General features: G+C 52.6%; 8 protein-coding genes across 8 annotated transcripts; 5 read left to right on the forward strand and 3 right to left on the reverse strand.

Moving 5' to 3' along the window:
* Positions 1–1,542: 1,542 nt before the first annotated feature.
* On the forward strand, positions 1,543–3,230 carry ACET3X_004772 (uncharacterized protein; the record flags this gene model as incomplete). Its single annotated transcript, XM_069451771.1, has 3 exons — positions 1,543–1,780; positions 1,834–2,040; positions 2,221–3,230. The coding sequence occupies 3 exons, from the start codon at positions 1,543–1,545 to the stop codon at positions 3,228–3,230; spliced, it is 1,455 nt and encodes a 484-aa protein (XP_069306816.1).
* A 783-nt stretch (positions 3,231–4,013) lies between these two features.
* Positions 4,014–5,939, forward strand: ACET3X_004773 (uncharacterized protein; the record flags this gene model as incomplete). Its single annotated transcript, XM_069451782.1, has 4 exons — positions 4,014–4,234; positions 4,291–4,380; positions 4,450–4,758; positions 4,826–5,939. The coding sequence occupies 4 exons, from the start codon at positions 4,014–4,016 to the stop codon at positions 5,724–5,726; spliced, it is 1,521 nt and encodes a 506-aa protein (XP_069306817.1). The 3' UTR covers positions 5,727–5,939.
* A 151-nt stretch (positions 5,940–6,090) lies between these two features.
* On the forward strand, positions 6,091–7,801 carry ACET3X_004774 (uncharacterized protein). Its single transcript, XM_069451793.1, has 2 exons — positions 6,091–6,671; positions 6,718–7,801. Exons 1-2 carry the CDS (start codon positions 6,520–6,522, stop codon positions 7,742–7,744), a joined length of 1,179 nt encoding a protein of 392 aa, XP_069306818.1. The 5' UTR covers positions 6,091–6,519; the 3' UTR covers positions 7,745–7,801.
* Positions 7,802–7,889: 88 nt separating this feature from the next.
* On the reverse strand, positions 7,890–9,014 carry ACET3X_004775 (uncharacterized protein; the record flags this gene model as incomplete). Its single annotated transcript, XM_069451805.1, has 3 exons — positions 7,890–8,232; positions 8,324–8,536; positions 8,617–9,014. 3 exons carry the CDS (start codon positions 9,012–9,014, stop codon positions 7,890–7,892), a joined length of 954 nt encoding a protein of 317 aa, XP_069306819.1.
* A 583-nt stretch (positions 9,015–9,597) lies between these two features.
* On the reverse strand, positions 9,598–10,527 carry ACET3X_004776 (uncharacterized protein; the record flags this gene model as incomplete). The annotated part of the gene is made up of 1 exon (XM_069451816.1): positions 9,598–10,527. The coding sequence occupies one exon, from the start codon at positions 10,525–10,527 to the stop codon at positions 9,598–9,600; it is 930 nt and encodes a 309-aa protein (XP_069306820.1).
* Positions 10,528–10,704: 177 nt separating this feature from the next.
* ACET3X_004777 (uncharacterized protein) lies at positions 10,705–13,107 on the forward strand. The gene is made up of 4 exons (XM_069451827.1): positions 10,705–10,830; positions 10,900–11,491; positions 11,542–11,700; positions 12,046–13,107. The coding sequence occupies exons 1-4, from the start codon at positions 10,733–10,735 to the stop codon at positions 13,024–13,026; spliced, it is 1,830 nt and encodes a 609-aa protein (XP_069306821.1). The 5' UTR covers positions 10,705–10,732; the 3' UTR covers positions 13,027–13,107.
* A 2,494-nt stretch (positions 13,108–15,601) lies between these two features.
* On the reverse strand, positions 15,602–16,936 carry ACET3X_004778 (uncharacterized protein). The gene is made up of 2 exons (XM_069451838.1): positions 15,830–16,936; positions 15,602–15,782 (listed from the first exon to the last, which is right to left on the reverse strand). Exons 1-2 carry the CDS (start codon positions 16,884–16,886, stop codon positions 15,628–15,630), a joined length of 1,212 nt encoding a protein of 403 aa, XP_069306822.1. The 5' UTR covers positions 16,887–16,936; the 3' UTR covers positions 15,602–15,627.
* A 169-nt stretch (positions 16,937–17,105) lies between these two features.
* On the forward strand, positions 17,106–18,376 carry ACET3X_004779 (uncharacterized protein; the record flags this gene model as incomplete). The annotated part of the gene is made up of 2 exons (XM_069451849.1): positions 17,106–17,389; positions 17,437–18,376. Exons 1-2 carry the CDS (start codon positions 17,217–17,219, stop codon positions 18,374–18,376), a joined length of 1,113 nt encoding a protein of 370 aa, XP_069306823.1. The 5' UTR covers positions 17,106–17,216.
* Positions 18,377–18,836: the final 460 nt, after the last annotated feature.

Raw genomic sequence — 18,836 nt, forward strand, 5'->3', positions numbered from 1 at the left:
GTCAAAACGAAAAAGGTCCATATATACCCGACGACACGCCATCGTGGATTCCGCCAGCCAAACTGTTCTTGAGCAACGGAGATAGCCAGGTCTTCTAACAGCATAACAGTCGGCATAATCGCAAAGAAAATGAGTGTCTTGGAGAAACTCTCGGATGGGATGGTGATCTTTGCGGCTGCCCAGTGGTAGAGCCCAGAGATAGCAAAAGCGACGTGGTACTGGACCTGACGACTAGCCCATGATCCTTTTGGAGCACGTGCTACGTGTCTCGCGATATAGCGGCTCGGGGTTTGTAATGCTCTGCGGAAGTTTTGGTGCCATGTACGGTTCCAAAAGTTGTTCAGAGTGTAGTACATGGCCCATGCCCCTTTGAGCGGATGTACCTCTTCGACAACATTCCAGAAAAGGCCGGATATGACGCCAAACAGACAGATGAAATGATACACGATATCCATGGGCGGAATAGTTGATGCCCACCAGCATCCGGTTGCCAAAGTTCGCATCACCAAGTTCAAGTCGAGTATACTCGTTCGTCCACCGTCTGTCAGCCACAAAAGAAACGCACCTGCCATGTCATGAACGATATATTGCTGTAGAATTCTCCGGAGTGATAGGGCCAAGAAAGACAACTGGGATAACCCTGCCGGAGGGGCCGGTGGAAGATGCGCAGTACCCTAGGTCCAGCCAATCCCTCGGGTCGAATAGGCATTACTAAAACACCATTCAACCTGACGTAGTGGAGGAAGCGAGTGAAACTGTGAGAGGATCTTCTCTCCCTTGCTATTCTTAACGATCAGTATATGCTCTACATACGGATCTTCCAGAACAAGCAGGTTGAAGTTCGTCAAGCCAACGTAGAGGACTGGACAATGGTATCGTTAGTGACTAGAACGAAGAGGAATTGATCATGCATTCTGACCTGTACCGAATGGGTAGTCTTTCGCTGCATCGGTCCCAGAAGGAACAGATAGGGTAATTGCAACGCAAATAACCAGGAAAGGAAGCAAGAGGATCCATCGGAACTGCCGACGTATGCGAGAGCCCAACAACAGGAGAAAGGGAGTTGAAAGCCAGATAAGACCCACAAAATCTGCGCGTTCCAGAGGCATTAGGCCTAGATGTATATCCGGGCGTAATATCTTTCGAGAGGCAGGGCTGAGTCGATGCTTGATGCAAGAAAACACTTGTGGGGACCATAGCATACCCACTTATGTACTGGGTATGAAGTCTATGGACCTTCTCATCAGCGTTAGATAAGATGGAATAGGCCGTCTTACCCCATTCGTCTCAGTAGACCGTAGCACGCAATCGTTTTCTGCATGAGCGGGTCAGCGGTTCCCTAACCCCTGCAACCACGTAAGCAGTCTTACATGCAGCATGCATTGCTGCATCAATGAATCCGTCTCGGACGCAGGCACTATGGCAGATACTGTATCGATCCCCGACTGAGCTGGAATCTTATCGCAGCACTATATTTTGATTGCAGCCTTCTTTTATCATGATCTTGCCCATCCCTGCCCAACATCCCAAAGCCTTTCAAAAATGACGGTTTTGAGTTCCACGCTTGCGAGTATAGATATACCCGTTACCGTGGTATCTCTATTCGTGGTTTCTGTCCTCTACTTCGGCTACGTTACTGTGTATCGTCTTTTCCTGAGCCCAATCTCACACTTCCCCGGGCCAAGACTTGCGGCATGGACCTATTGGTACGAGTTCTGGTACGATGTCGTTGCTGAACCCGAGTATACGTTCAAGATAGGCCGGCTCCACAAGGAATATGGTAGGCGTTTGCTCTGGTGCGAGTTTTGATGAACTGAACTGACTGGCGTCAAGGCCCGATCGTCCGCATCAATCCGGACGAGATACACATCGCAGATCCCGACTTCTACGACACAATTTATGCTGGTAGTGGGCGCAAGCGTGACAAGTGGGATTGGATTACCCGGTCTTTTGGCGTTGATGAGAGCCTGATTGGCACACTCAAACACGATGAGCACCGCATACGCAGAGCTTCTCTTTCCCCTTATTTCTCCAAGCAGAGTGTACGAGCGCTGCAGCCACTGGTTGACCGAAATATGAGTATTCTGCTGGAGCGACTACGTCAGTTTGCCGATTCTGGTTTACCTCTAAAACTGGATGATGCTTACGCAGCACTAACCAATGGTGAGATATCTTCTTGGCCTTTGAAGATCGTTTACTGATTGCCATCTTCTCATACAGATATTGTCGAAGACTATGCCTTTGGGAGAAGCGAACACCGTCTAGAGGCCCCAGACTTTGACCCATCATTCCGGGACGCAATGCTGCAGGGCGGGAAAGCTGGGCATGTACTGAAGCACTTCACATGGCTGATGGATCTGCTGAGGAAGCTCCCTGACTCACTGCTGCTCAAGCTGAGCCCGGCAATGGGCGCGTATTCTCAGCTTCAGACCAGCGTAAAGCGTCAGGTGGCCGAGATCCAGCACGCACACCAAACGCACACCTACGACAAGACACGCCGCACCATCTTCCACGAGATCCTCAACAGCAAGCTGTCAGACTACGACAAGTCGACGGATCGTCTCTGGCAAGAGGGCGAGGTCGTCGTCGCTGCGGGAACCATCACTACTGCCTGGGCCCTGGGCGTGTCAACGTACTTTGTGCTCGCCACTCCGGACATTCTGCGCAAGCTCAAGGCTGAGCTAGAGGCGGCCATTCCCGATCCTTCGCAGCCACTCAACCTCGTTGCACTTGAGTCTCTGCCCTTCCTCACTGGTGTGGTCCAGGAAGGCGTGCGCCTAAGCCACGCCATCTCGCACCGCTTGCATCGCATCTGCCCTGATGAAACCCTTGTTTACCGCGACGCCGGCAACCAACGCGAATGGCATATTCCGCCTGGAACTCCTCTCAGTATGACCAGTAACCTGGTACACCACGACGAACGTGTCTTTCCAAACTCGCACGACTTCCAGCCCGAACGCTGGCTTGATAACCCGCGCCTCGACCACTATCTAGTATCATTCGGAAAGGGCGGCAGAGCGTGTCTCGGTATCAATCTCGCTTATGCAGAGCTTTATCTCACTTTGGCTGCGCTGTTTAGGGTGTATGGTACTGAGGAGATCCAGGGGAAGGATGATGTTGGCAAACTACAGTTGTTTGAGACCAGTGCCGCTGACCTTGTCATTACAAGCGATACTGTTGTTCCTGTAATGCCTGAAGACTCGAAGGGATTGAGAGTAAAAGTATACTAGAATAAGTCCGCGATACTAGTGGAAAGCCGACGCATCAACTCTTGAAGATACTTTCATTCTTCCTCCATGCACGTGCGTGGTTCGTGGTGACCAGTGATGGGATATTCGTGTTGCTATTGGTGTGAATGATGGTTTTGGTTGCTTCTGCTCTTCTAACTTCACCCAGACGTCTAGGTATTGGGGATGATGACCTGAATTTGGTAGACGTGAAGCTCCGTCGCTTCCGACAAGTCGACCTTAACCTCGTCAGATGCTTCGTACATCTACTGTATATGTTATTGTACGACGACGTTGCTCTTGACCTCTGCTGAACTAGCTTCGTCAGCGACAAGCCCCCACTCTCGCCTTGCGACTGGGTCAAGAGTGGGGAAAAGCCTGTCTCTATCGATATCCACACCCATTGGCCAGCGCATGTTCAAAGCTACTTCCCCGCAACGTAGCGCTGCGCCGGCATCTTAATCCCCGTTACGTGGTCTGCAATCGTCCGTGGCTTGACTCGTTCGTAGTAGGACACACCTTGTTGACCCCAGATTATGGACCCACAATTGCAGATAGTGAAGATAGCATTCGTCTCACCCAGATAGGGTGTCGATCCGGAAGTCCTAGATCAACTCTGCTGCCCCACTCTCGGGGTAACCACAACAGATTGAGTAGTATGGAGCTGGAACGGGATAATCATTATAAGATGGCGGACTCAAAGCGCAGACTGATACCGACTTCACCGACAGCTACAGCTGTCAAGGCTCTTTCACTGTGTCGCATTCCCCTTCACCGAAAGAGACAATGTCCGACGAAAAGAAGTCCCTTGAGAAGGGCGACGCATCATCCACAATCCACGACGTCGAGCCCGAACTCGGCATCAGCGAGCCCGTCAATGCTCTCCAGAGATTTGCGAACAAGCTCGATGCCGTCTGCGGTGTCGAAGCCCGCGGTATCGAGCGGATACCAGAGGAACTGCGCGAACGAGCCATGACGTACCGCGACTACATTCACATGTTTACCATGTAAGAGTCTCATACTGGATGCTTCATACCATCACGGCGACTGACCTTGTCCTTAGCTGGTTCTCCATGAACTGCACTGCAAATCAGCTCACATTGGGCGTCCTCGGGCCCGTGAGTTACAACCTCGGTCTCACAGATTCCCTCCTGTACGTCCAGCGACTCGCTCAAGTTCGCTCTTGCAAACATGACGCGACAAGCAGCTAACGATGCCAAAGTCTTTGTCTCTTCGGCACTGTTTTCGGATCCGTGTGCACAGGCTACATTTCGACATTCGGGCCCCGCTCCGGCCTCCGGACCTTGAACGTAGCCAAGTACACAATGGGCTGGTGGCCATCAAAACTCTGCGTCATACTCAATCTGTGTATCGAGATTGGATATGGTCTTATTGACTGCTTGGTCGGTGGTCTGCTCTTATCCGCCGTAAATGGCGGAGGCATGTCAGTCATTGTCGGTATCGTTATCGTTGCGCTCATAACCTGGGTCGTGGTGACTTTTGGTATCAAGTGGTTCTACAAGTTTGAGCAGTACGTTCGTTTCTATCGCATTCTTCTTGCAGTCGACGAGGAAAGTTCTTGCTGACATCGCGGAAAGGTTCGTTTGGGCGCCGACCGTCCTCGTCCTCTTCATCCTCATCGGCGTCGCGGGCCCACACTTCGACACCTCCCTCGCCTCATCCGGATCAGGCGCTGTTCTCCACGGAAATCGGCTGTCTTACTTCTTTCTCGTCGCGTCTGGTCCTTTGAGCTGGTCCTCCGCATCAGCTGACTACGTCGTATACTATCCCAAGACGACGAACCGGTGGTGCACATTCGCTGCCACAGCCTGCGGTATCACGTGCGGGAAGCTGCTCATCGAGTTTCTGGGTATAGGTCTCGGCTCTGGGTTGTTGAAGAATCCCACATGGCAAGAAGCCTTCGACTCGGATGGCATCGGCGCGCTGGTAGTAGAGGCGTATCGTCCGCTGAATGCTTTCGGCAGTTTTTGCTGTGTGATTCTGGCTGTGTGTATCGCTGCGAATAATATCCCGGGTACGTACGCTGCAGCACTCAACTGGCAGCAACTTGGGGCGCCGTTCGCAAAGATTCCCAGACCTATCTGGAGTACGTTCTCTTGCATAGTTTTCACCATCATCGCTATTGCAGGCCGCGACTCACTCTTTGATATCTTTATCAACTGGCTGAGTTTGATTGGGTATTGGACCATCATCTGGATCACCATGACGGTCCAAGATGAGTACATCTTCCGCAAAGGCGTATTCGACTGGGAGATTTGGAATCGCAAAGATTTGTTACCGCACGGATTTGCGGCCCTATTCGCCATGATAGTGGGATGGGTAGGCGCTGTGTTGTGTATGTATCAGACATACTTTACGGGCCCTATTGCGGCGCTCGTCGGGAACGGAGCAGACTTGGGGCTTCCTGTAGCCATGGGACTGACCCTTGTGTGCTACCCGCCGGCTAGGTGGCTGGAGCTGAAGTACGTCGGGCGATAGATGAGTTTTAAACGCGCAAAACTTTGCGCTGAAAATAGAGAAATCGACCTTTGTATGATCGCGAGAAGCGTGTTTGGAGCTCTGCGTCGCGTCATCAGATTGCTCCATCATGCGCATCCCTCAACATCGTCGGCCGTGATGACGGAGCCATAGCTCATCGAGACGTAATATGCATTAGATTTCCATAAGCTGTTGAACAAGGGCGACGTTCAAGCATCGATGGCTGAACAACGGAACAAGGCAAGAAGTGGATGGACACCTCACGGTCTCCCTGTTTCGGAAGTGGCGGCTTATCGATAAGCGTCACATCGATGTCGTCATCATCTCCCCTCCCCTAACCATCAACTTAACTATCTTCCAAAGCGCAAATCTTCTTACGAGACCGCAATGACACCGCACCGCATTATCGACGTGCTATATCACGGCGGAAGTTAGTTTCCGACAATCTGGTTAGAGTTATTATCCCCGCTCTTGGCAAGCGTGGGGCATCGCAGCTTAGCTTCGTACATGCTTCGACGACAACGCAGGAACGATAACAACTTCATCGTTACTCGCAGCTTTGGCTCAACACCTTCCTCATGCAAGCTGACGCCAAGAAAGTGGTATGTACGATGTCGTGATGGCAGATGCGACATGACGGTTCCGAACCGGTGAGACGATAGAATCATGGCCGCGGATGTAGGCGGAGGAGTTGAGCGCCGGTAAGTGGGATGATGGGACAGTGTATAAGACTTGATGCCCGGCCGGAGATTTCAGCGCATCGGACCTGTTGACTCTTGATCACTCAAGCATCATGCGCTTCTCCAACGTCGTGGTCGCTACTCTGGGTGCTGTCACGAGTGCTGCACCGACCGCTTCGCAGTCCCAAGCACGTCAAGCGACGACTGCTAGTGAGCGGCTTGGTCTAACATGGCTGGGCGGTAACAGTAGTTTGCCCAAAGTCCTGTACGTATCACGAATGAATGTAGCATACACACCTAACGCATTCCAGCGTCCTCTTCACCGGGGGCACCATCGCAGGAGGCTCCATATACGGCGCTCTGGACGACACGCAATACGGCCAGCTCAGCCAAACCGGCGAAGACATCATCGCGCGCAACCCCTACCTCCTCAACAACACCCAACTCGCCGTCTCAAACTGGACCACAAAAGACGACGGCTCGACAGGGACAAATGACGCGCTAGTCATGAACATGACGCGTTTCGCACATGACGCGCTCTGTTCAGAGGACAGTGACATCGTCGGCGCAGTATACACCCACGGCACCAATTCTCTCGAGGAAACAGCCTTCCTCATGGACTCGCTCGTCAACTGCGGAAAGCCCATTGTCGGCACCGGAAGCATGCGTCCCTTTACCCATCTCTCCTGGGACGGAGAAGCAAACTTCTTTGACGCCGTGATGCTAGCCGCGAGCCCGGAGTCGCGGAACCGAGGTCTCATGGTGGCGTTCAACGCGCGTATTATACCGGGTTATTGGGTGTCGAAGCTGCATTCGACGAACCCGGATGCGTTTGGTCCTACGTCCGGTGGGGATCTCGGCATATTTATCAATAGCCTGCCGGTCTTTTTCAATACGCCAAGCCAACCGTTGTACAAGTATTACTTCGATATCGGCACAGTGTCTGCTTATCCTACGTACCCGGCGCTTCCCAAGGTCGATATTCTCTACGCGGCCCGCGAGTTCGATGGCAAGTTGGTGTTGGACGCGCAAGCCAATGGCGCTGAGGGTGTCGTTATTGCTGGAACTGGTAACGGCGGTGTACCAACTGGCCAGGAAGAAATTGCTGAAGCGTTGGAAAGCGGACTTCAGGTCGTTGTTGGAACTCGTAGTCCGTTTGGACCGTCTAGTCCGGCTCGAACACCTACGTATGCGAAGTCGGGATTCGTGCATCCTATCCAAGCGAGGATTATGCTTCAGCTGGCGATTGCAAGTGGGATGAATATGAATCAAACGATCGATGTGTTTGAAGGTGGATTCAGAGAGGCGATTGGACAGCCCTGGAGTCCAAGCAGCTGAGAGATGAGATATGTGTTTATTGACCTACGCTAATGAGAATACGAGTTTTGACCACCACACAATATCCATATTCATTTTCTAACTCTGGGTACATTGACAAACCCCTTTTGTCTAGACCCATGCTACTCCAGCACCCTCCATACCCTCAACCCGTCTGACCATCTTCCCACCACCTCTCCCCATTCGCGCCCTTGTCATCCGAACCAGGATGCAGATGGTAAAGATTATATTCCTTTCCGATATTACTTAGCCCATCCCCCGCCTCATTAATCAACATACCCGGACCAGGCCGAGCCATGAAATAACAATACCGATGGATATCCTGCGAACTGTCCATCCAAGGCATTACCTCGTCGAGGAATTTCCTTACCTCGTCGTCCGTACCGTCGGCGCGGAACTCGGTGATCCAGATAGGCAAGCCGTTGGCGAATTTGCGTGCGTTGTTGATGTGGTCTTTGAAGTTTTGGGAATTGCTGGCTAGGCCGTACCTGAGAATTGTTTTTATCAGTATTATGATACGATACCGGGCAGATTTTTGAGAAAGGAGTTGAATGTAGCGCGCAATGTAGAGGGGCTTACCAGTGTAAGTTGATAAAGTCAACGGTACATCCATCGCACTTCTCCAAGAACTTCTTGAGCCAGCCCAGACCTTGGGTGTCGGATGCCGCCGCGTTCGTGACACCTGGTGAACCGAGGTAGATGTTTTTGTTGAAGGTGGAGAGAGGCTGCATGTATTTCTTCCAACCGGCAACAGCGGTGGCCACGTCGATACAGGAGCCGCCTGCATGAGGACTGATTGGATATTAGTATCGCAGCCGCCAACTGCCACCATACCAAGAATCTGGGCAACACAATGGACGTGGTACACTCACATGCAATTATCCGGCTCATTGAACCCCAAAAACCACGTCGCCGTCTCAAAGTTCTCCCAGTTCAATTTCGCCTGCGCCTCCGCATTATCCTTCCACTTGCTCGTATGGTCGTCCCTCATGCTATGCAGCATAGGCACATATCGGAACCACGCATCAGAGGGCGGACTCGAGGAATCCCAGTTGTATCGCCATGTCACGTGGTCATAGTGGTCCCACTCGAACAACTTGGCGTACTTGACGTCGTTGTAGGCGATGCCGCGGCGTTCGTGCGTGGGCTTCTGGTTCAGTGGGTCGTGGTTTGGTTTGGAGCCTGCGGAGGTGGCGTTGGAGTTGTCTAGAAGAGGGTTGGCGATGGCGAGAATGGATAGGAGGAGTGGGAAGAAGAAGGAGAGTTTCATGGTGATTGAGAGTCTTGCTAGTGGAGTAAGAAGGTAGAGAGTAGTTGAGGATGGAGGGTAAACGGTCGTGGAGCATGTGAAGTGGCAATTGAGGTAGTGAGTAAATCTTGTCAAAGCAGCAACTGAGAGAAGGAAATTGGAAGAAGAGTAGAAGCGTGATCAATTACCGCAGTGAAGCTAGTGCTGATTAGGTCGTGGCAAAGGTAAGAGTCCTGCAAACTCTTGAATCAGGAGCCAGATTGTGCACCAGGTAAGGACTCGAACGGACCCCTTTCAGTTGAGCAAGTTGAGCTCCATGGCGGCTAGCGAGCAAGAGAAGCTCTCAGAAGACCGTCAAATACTAAGACCCAGTGTTAAAGGCAGAATTGAGGCGTTTGACGTAAAGTGGGAATGACCTTTCCACCTGGGTCCACAAACGAAGGCCTCCATAGATTTCTTGACCAACCTCGAGGCAATTTCGCACTACAAGCGGTCAGTGAAGAAGCCATTCACTTCAAGCGCAAGCAAATCGCACACGCAATCTCGTTGATCGTTCAAGTCTTCCAAACATTGGTATACACATGAGTATTTGATACATGCGGCCCTACATCTTGCCGCCAGTGAGCTCTTCGGCCACCTTCTTGACCCGCTCCTTGGCAAGGCCAACACCCTCGCCGCCCCTGAGCTTGTTGAGCATGTCGCCCACGCCCTCGGGCAGGGGTCCGGTCCACGGGCTGAGTCCCTCGTGGCCCTCTGCCCGCGGGCCCATGGTGCCCTTGTGGTTCCAGCCCACAGGCTCGTCTTCGGTACCAAAGGCCGCCTCTATGGCCTCGTCCAGCTGTTGCTCGTCCACGATGAACTCGCGCGCGTTGGTATATAGGTCGTGGAGGCGGGATGCGCGAACTTGATGTACCCTGGCGATCCGGCGTTTATACGCTGCTCTGCGGGCTTCGGTAATGTCTGGCCGGGGCGGGAGGCTGTCGGTGAGGTAGTCGCGGATGCCCTTGGCGACGGATGTCTCTGTCAAGATGTCGACCTGGCGACGCGGTGCCGTGGCCAGCTCCCGCCTCTTTGCACCAATGGCCTGGATCTTGGCCAGGTACTGTGCCTCTGATGTGACCTTGCGCTCGTGCAGCTCCTTGACACCCTCTTTGAGGTTCTCTCTCCTCTTCTCCGCCAGTCTCTGCTTGTATAGCCGGTAGTCGGCATCCCGGCTGTATGGCCCGGGGACCTTGACTTGCTTGGGCGCCTTTGTGCTCCTGCCGAGGAAGACGTCCGACTCCTTTGGGTGCTTGTTGCGCGTCTTGAAGATGTCTCGTGGGATAGGGAGATGGCCCTTTACCGCTGGCTTGGCCGGGTACGTGGGCTGCAGCGGCTTCGGGACCTCGATGTAGTTTGGGGACTGCGGGCCGAGGGCGAGAGATGTGGGTGTCGAGGAGAAGGCGCGCACACACAGGCTGCCACTCCAGCCATTGGCGGGCGTCGAGGGCGAGGGCGACGCCCACGGGAAGCGGACGGGTATCCTTGGCGGCATTGCAGCGGTGGTGCGTCGTGCACTGGGATGCGGAGGTGCTGCGGTGCTGTCGTCGCGCGTGCTTCGAAATTGTCGGTGCCAAGGCCCTTGTGCCCCACTCAGCCTAGCGCCCTAGCGCCCGCCTCTCAGAAAAAGTTGCCAGAGGCTCGCCAACTCGTACCCTTTACTCTTCCCCCAGCTCGACAAACGCCAGGAAGCAGTCGCAATGGGTGTCCAGAAGAAAGAAAAGGTCCGCAAGGAGCGCGAGGGCAAGACGGGCGATGGCATGGGCAACGTCAAGGTCAAGGGCACAAACTTCTACCGGTATGTTCCTGCGCGTCCCTATGCGCCAGCAAACTTCTTCTCGAAAAATGCCCACTAACAGTTTCTTAGTGATGCAAAGAAGGTCAAGGTCCTCAAGCGCCTCACAGACGGCAAAGCTCAGCGCAACGCCAAGGGAGACATCACCAAGGCTGCCGTCTACCAGAACCGCGATGCGCCTGTCGCCCGTGTCGAGCCCAACAGGAAGTGGTTCAACAACACGCGAGTAATATCGCAGGATGCTCTGGACAGCTTCCGCTCGGCCGTACAGGCGCAGGCCTCGGATCCCACCACCTTCCTGATGAAGCGCAACAAGCTCCCCATGAGCTTGATCGAGACACCAGGCCAAATCCCCGGCCTGAAGCAGCATGCGGCCAAGATTGCCGTCGGCAGCCAGCCTTTCGCCGAGACCTTTGGCCCCAAGGCTCAGCGGAAACGGCCCAAGCTCGACTTCAGCTCTATTGAAGATCTTGCTGGTCGCACCGGAAGCATGCACGAGACATACGTGGAGCGCCTCGAGCAGGCCAAGCTACTGTCGGGCACATCTGGCGAGGCAGAGACCAATGAGTCTTTCGCCGATAACCCCAACGGCGAACTCACGTCCGCGCGCGAGTTCATCTTCATGAAAGGTACTTCCAAGCGTATCTGGAACGAACTGTACAAGGTAGGAACCACCCCATCTGTCTCTCAAGCCACGTCTAATCAGTCTTCCAGGTCATCGATTCCTCCGATGTCATTCTCCACGTTCTAGATGCTCGTGATCCCGACGGAACTCGCTGCCGCTCCGTCGAAAAGTACATTCGTACCGAGGCGCCTCACAAACACTTGGTTTTCGTCCTGAACAAGGTCGATCTTGTTCCTTCCAAGGTTGCTGTAAGTCTACTTCCCCTACGCACTCATGCCTCTCTCCCTACACACTCCCCCCTCCACCATCACACCCTCCTTAAGTCAAGGACCTACTCCTATTCCATGAATACGGTTCTGTTACAAGTTGGGAAGATCAAAAGTGGCTCGCTGTCCCAAAATCGTCTTGATTGCGGGTCGATTGCAACCGTCTTGGTTGTCGATCAATAGAGTCACGCGTGATTTGTTTGAGTTGAGGACCGTCTCTGCACCTGCAGGCACTTTCGTGGCGGTACTCTTAGTAATATTTCGCACATTCCACCACCGATGCACATTATCATGTCAAGTCGATGGCCAAGCACTGACACTTGACAGGCCGCCTGGGTACGCCACCTCAGCAAGGAGTTCCCGACACTCGCTTTCCACGCTTCCATCAACAACAGCTTCGGTAAAGGTTCCTTGATCGCCCTTCTTCGACAGTTCAGTTCTCTGCACAGCGATCGCAAACAAGTCTCCGTGGGCATGGTCGGTTACCCCAACACTGGTAAATCGTCCATCATCAACACTCTGCGGAAAAAGAAGGTGTGCGTTGTCGCACCCATCGCCGGTGAGACCAAGGTCTGGCAATACATCACTCTGATGAAGCGCATTTACATGATTGACTGTCCTGGTATCGTGCCACCAAACCAGAACGATACCGACCAGGACCTCCTGCTCCGCGGTAGTGTTCGTGTCGAGAACGTCGAGTACCCAGCACAGTACATCGAAGAGGTTTTGAAACGGGTACAACCGCGTCATCTCCAGCGGACGTATGACATCAAGGCATCGGACTACAACAACAACGCCGTCGCGTTCTTGGAACTCATATGCAGGAAGAGCGGTCGTCTGCTCAAGGGTGGTGAAGCTGATATCGACGGTGCTGCCAAGATGGTCCTGAACGACTGGATAAGAGGAAAGCTTCCTTGGTTCACTCCACCACCGTACAAGGAGGGTGACGATGTGAGCGGTCCCATCAACCCTAAGCGCGAAGGCTTGATGGGCGAGATGAGCAAGAAGAGGAAGCGCGGTGGCGAGAGCGAGGCTACTGGAAGCGTAGCTGCCAAGACAGATGCTACCGGTGCGACGCAAGACGAGAGCGACGAGGATGACGATGACTTTAGTGGCTTCAGTGATGAGGATGGCCCGGAACTGGATGATGACGATGACGAGGAGGAGTCTGACGACGAAGAGGGCGGCACGCTTCTTGAAGCTGGGGATGATGACGAAGAGAGCGAAGATGATGCACAGGTCGAGGAGGAACTTGCGGCGATAACGCAGGCGCTGGCTAAAGCGAAGAAACGGCAAAAGACCACGTAAGGTCGGAAAAGGATTAGTTGGTTTATGATTTCAATGATACCCCGATATTACGATGTCTTACAATGGTTGCTCAGGTTTTTGTTCTTGGTGGGTGGTGGTTGAGTGTCTGTGATTATTAACATCCTATTTGGTCTTCGCCGACTTGTCCTCTTGCGAGTGGTCTGGTCCTCTCTTATTGTTTTGTGTGTACAGTGACATTAGTCGTTGCTGCGGACGCCTTGGAGTTGCCACAGAAGCTTGCTCCTTCCACATCTTTGAGCTGCGCGTCCGAATGCAGAATGGGCCCCGCTTTTGTCGGGTCAGCCTGATTCCTTGTACCTTGCACTGCGGTCAACACCATCATTGTTACCCTCTTACATCCCCCAACCTCTACCTTCTCAGATTTGATTATCTCCAATACACACGATGCCGATTGGCATCGAAGAGCCCGCTAGACCTTTCTGGCTGTGCCAATATTGCGATAACATCACCAGGCAATTACGAGCGGTTCTTCAGACAGGCGAGGATCACGACTTCCGGGCCGAACATTACCCAAACTTGCAGGCTTTCATCGATGGTATACTCGGACGACGATGTCATCTCTGTTCAGTCTTTGTTGGAAACATTGCTACTGGACATAGACTGGGCACAGTCGAAACTGTTCTGCAGAAGTTAGATGAGTACCGCAACAAGGCCGACCGCCCGCTTCTTATCGATGTGCCGATAAAGCACTCGAGGTTTTCCAGATTCGGTGAACCGGAAAATGAGAACGAAGGCCACCTGGATCTTTGCTCCATTTTCCTCGGATACGATATAGGTCGTCGTCCATTGCAAAACGTTGCCTCTGCGGCCCTGACGTACCATAGTAGAGGTATGGGCAAGAAGAATGTAACACTAGAGTTGCTATCAACCTTCACAGGATCGGATCAAACCTGTGCATTGATCAGAAGATGGCTACACATATGTTCAACGGAACACAAGGATTGCCACAATGATTCTATGCAACGTACGCCAACAAGACTGCTAGATCTTGGAATGTCGAATACAGAAGACGTTAAATTGGTTGATGGGAGCAGTATCGGTCATGCACCATACGCAGCACTAAGCTACTGTTGGGGATCTGTACCTCAGCTAGTACTTTTACCAGAAAACCAATCGGAATTCAAGAGACGGATTGAATATCAGTCTCTTTCCAAGGTCGCGCAAGATGCTGCTACATTCTGTCGCTCCATGTCTGTGCGTTACCTGTGGATAGATGCAATGTGCATCATACAAGGGCCTAAAGGTGATTTTCAGCAGGAAGCGGCACGTATGGAAGACGTGTATGCTGGTGCATTATTCATAATATGTGCTGCAGAGTCTACAGATACCACGCAGCCATTTTTAGTCCATCGCGATCCGCTATGGTGGACTCAATGCCACCTCTTCGATGAGGAAAGCGGACGATCTCGAGGTTATATCAGTGCGGACTATTGCGAGAGCGGTTATCACGCGCCTGGCAGTTTCAGTCTTGACCGTCGAGGTTGGTGCTTCCAAGAACAGTTTCTGTCACCACGATCAATCTACTTTGGTAGCAAGAATCTCCACTGGGTATGTCGCAAGGCAACCGTATGTGAGCGCTATCCGAATTTTGAAGGCTTTCGAGGGATCCAATGTCACGACGGATCTGACTGGGAATCTCCCAAGCAACTGTACAAGGAACTCGTATCTTTAGGCGATGATATATCAGAGCCTGGAACAAACGTGCCACTGCGTAGGGTTTGGGACGAGATAAGACAGATATATTCTTCGACAAAGGTGACGTATCCGTCGGATAAATTGATAGCACTAGCTGGTGTAGCCTCGGTTATCGAAAGAAAGTTCAACGCGAGAGCCTCGTTCGGATTATGGCTGGATTTCCTGCTTCATGACCTTTTGTGGGTCCACTTCACTTCCTATTCGACGGAAAGTGAGAAAAGGGTCCGACTTGACATTGCGCCATCATGGTCATGGGCGAATTTGGGAGGTTGTATCATCTCGGGGACTTTTCATTTGGAGACACCGAATGCAGGCGGCATGTGGCCTACAAGACGGGTGCTCAACTCTGTTTCAGCATCTGTTGTCTCTTTACCAGACGTCACTGGATTCGCGATTCCTCTGCCGAGCGTCAGTACCAGAACACAATCACCTATTCGACTCCGAGGTCGCTTGACAGCGTGTGTGCAATCTCGTGAGTCGAATCGCCGACTTAATCCGGTGGACTTCCCATCAGAACCTACCCAGCGGGGTATGTACTATCCAGACATAGACTCGCAAGAGACAGAGTTTCACTGCTTTCTTGTGATGAGAGAGTATCGCGTGTTCCTTGATTCCTCTACTAGGGAAGATAGCGACGTGGGTGATATCAGAGATTCTTGTCTGGTTTTGACGCCAGTTTCAGGAGCGAAGAATCGTTTTCGAAGGATCGGCACTTATTTCGATTATAGTCAACGGTACGAGGCTCGCGAATTGGCACAGCTTCCAGTGGCCAACATGCATATATTTCGCGGTGTAGGAGAAGAGCAAGAGATCGAGATCATCTGAGAAGTGCGCGATGGCGACAAAGGCAAAAAGGCGGGATAGTGCTGGTATTCCAGAAGTAGGCTATATCAACTCGAGCTCAATGAGAGAGTCAAGACTATGTGGGTGCCGCCAGATACCCGTCATCTTCAAACCCGCACCTTCGTACATTTTCCGATGCTCCTCTTCCGTTCGGTGTCGCGCTCCAAGACTGGCCATGAGCTCCCAGTCGAGACAAGCTATGAAACGTCAGCCGCAGATCGCATCGTAGAAACAGAAAACTTACTCTGCGCCCAATGCGCGCCTTGATTTGGGACTACAAAGTCGTTTACAAGTACCTTGGAGTATCCCTTCCTCATAGCTGGCACGATTGCCTTGAGAATCTCGGTATTCACTTCATCATTCCAATCTTGGATGATGGAATGCAGATAATACGCCCGCGCACCTTTTACGGGTTGCTCAGTCATGAAGTCGTGTGCCATCGCCTCCGCGCCAGGACCGAGTTTCGCGAGCTTAACAATCTCCGGCCGATCCTGTAGCACCAGCGTACCTGGTATCTGACCTTCAAAGGCCTCCCTCAGACCTTCAACATCGTGTCCAGAGCCGCCACCGACATCAACGAGAAACGGTGCATCCTTCTCAGCACCACTGATCAGCCGATCCTCGACAGGGTAGTAATCCTCTGAGAACCACCGCGGCCGCCCCTTGCTCCAGGAGTCCATCATACTAGCGAAGCGCCGTCCGACTTCAGGGTTTTGCTGGAAGTATTCAAAGTAATGAATTCCCTTGCAGTTGTAGGCATGTTGGAACGGCGCATCGAGACCAGAGTCGGGGCATTTCCAGTCACGCTGCTCAAAGTACGACTTCATGGCTTGGTGCGCCGGCGCAAAGTCTTCAGCGATGTACATGATCGAATCTTGATACGCTTGCTCGGCGAATGCGGAAGAAGTGGGTGTATTTGCAAAGGTACCGGGTCCAGTCTCGCGCACCGTGCCCATGGCAGCGAGATGTCGAAGCATGCGCCCAACGATAATTGGGTCAACGTTCTTTTCGCACTTCTTTGCAATCTCTTCAACAGTGACTCCAGATTCCGGAACATCTTTCATAGCCTGGAAGAGTTTCACTTCCGCACCCATCCAAAGTGTGCTCAGATGCGCGGGCTGTGCCCATAACAACTGCAACATGTTCTCGGATGGATGGCTGACTTCTGCGATGAGACTCCTACACGCGTCCAACAACCCTTCCCTCGCGCCAGGACTCCCACTCTTGAAGCCATCGCTCAGTTGCGCAATGTTGTCGAGGAGAGAAAGAGCAGCCTTGCTCGGAGTAGGATCGGCCGCCATGTAAGGGGGTTGAAAACGATTGTGATGATTGGGAGGGGGGGAACGCCAGTCCTGGATCGTGAATCCTGAATTCTAAATCCTGAATCTTGATCATGGCACCGGTCCCATGCCCCTCGTTGGCCCAATCTCTGCGGAGCGGCAGCGGCAGCCGAAAGCGGTGGCAATTAATTAGCTTACTGGGACGGCCGAGGCCCAGAACCCTCAATCCTTGACATTTCACGTTGCGCCCACATCGTACAACCCCCTACGATCAGCCACTCCACCTGCTTATCATCAGTGGACCCATTGTGTGACAAAGGGATTGCCTTTTCCCAATTAGATCAGTTGGAAATGTCTCATCAAGAAGACATCGAAGCACAAAACCGCCTGCCACACGCGGCGCACAATTCCGCGATCGACTCTGGGATTGACGCCGGCTCTTCGTCAGAATTTGACCAGGACAACAGCGCGCATCATGCACTTGAAGCTCAGGATGATACCAGCGAGGCTTCAACCGATGAAGGGTGAGCTGGGCGGACTAGTGACCAAACATCCTGTTGACGCTGTGCAGCTACGCCGACTCCGACGCGTCTTCTTTTCTCTCATCCATCTTATCAGAAGTCAGACGCGGCGTAGAGATAGAAGGCCGTTTGTACCCGTCGTACGGCAAACACGACTATGGCATGCCAATAGATGAGAAGGAGTTGGATCGCAACGACCTCCAGCACCACAAATACACTCTCCTACTCAAGGACCGATTATATGTTGCACCCGTCCCGGAAGAAACCCTTGCCGACGCGAACAGCCGAGTCCTGGATCTGGGGACCGGCACCGGGATATGGGCCATAGACATGGCGGACAAGTACCCCAACGCGGAAATCATCGGCGTAGACATCGCAGCCACACAACCACCTTTCGTCCCGCCAAACTGCGTTTTCGAAATCGATGATGTGGAAGAAGACTGGCCGTATCGGCCAAACCACTTTGATTTCATCCATGGCCGCGATCTCATGACTGCCGTGCGCGACTGGCCCCGCTTGATAAGTCAGGCACATACGCACCTCAAACCAGGTGGCTGGATCCAACTAGCCAGCACAATCCCTGGTGCCTTAACCGACGACGACACCATACCGCCCAACAGCGGCTACGTCGAATCCGGACGTCTGTATTTTGAGATTGCGGAGAAAATGGGTGCGCCGCTCGATGCACCGCGGTCCTGGGCTACGCAGATGAAAGACGCGGGCTTCGTCAATGTGCAAGATGAGGTGTACAAGTTGCCCATGGGCCCGTGGCCGCGGTCAAAGAGGTTGCGCACGGTTGGCAAGTTGGAACAGATTATGATATTGGAAGGAGGCTTTGAAGCGTATATGCTGAGGGGTTATACGCAGGTGCTAGGTGGTAATGCGGATGATTTGCAGATTATTCTTGCGCTTGCGAAGAGGGAGGTTAGGGATCCGAATATTCATACTTATGTGCAGTTTCATATTACGTATGGGCAGAAACCGATGTAATAGGAATGGAATCAAGAAGAAGATTGCATCCGGTTTGCATCTCATACAACACTGAACTTCTATTCATGCTAGGTACTGAGGTTTCCTTGATGTCCTGGCTCTGTGAAATTCGATATGCAGTAGGACATGCCGTGTTGAAAGTGAATCTGTTCAGCTTTCGTTACTATATAGCGTTCGTCGCGTTGATTCGTGTTACTGCAGAGCGTCCAAGCAGAAGTATTGATAGTTGTTGTTGTGCTTGACAGTCGAGTATTTGAGGTTGGGTGAACAATGAGCGAAACGCAGCGTGATCGCCACCACTGCTTTACTCGTGTTTTCAATTCGATTGAATCCATCCTTCGCCCGAATTATGATGATTGAAAAGTAGTTTACCCGTGAGAATATATGTACTATGCTTCTTGGATTTACGGCGGAAGTGGGCAGCGCGCACCACTGCCTCGGAACGTCAACCGGGGCATGT

Source organism: Alternaria dauci, chromosome 4 (assembly GCF_042100115.1).
Source record: "Alternaria dauci strain A2016 chromosome 4, whole genome shotgun sequence".
NCBI classification, from domain to species: Eukaryota; Fungi; Ascomycota; class Dothideomycetes; order Pleosporales; family Pleosporaceae; genus Alternaria; species Alternaria dauci.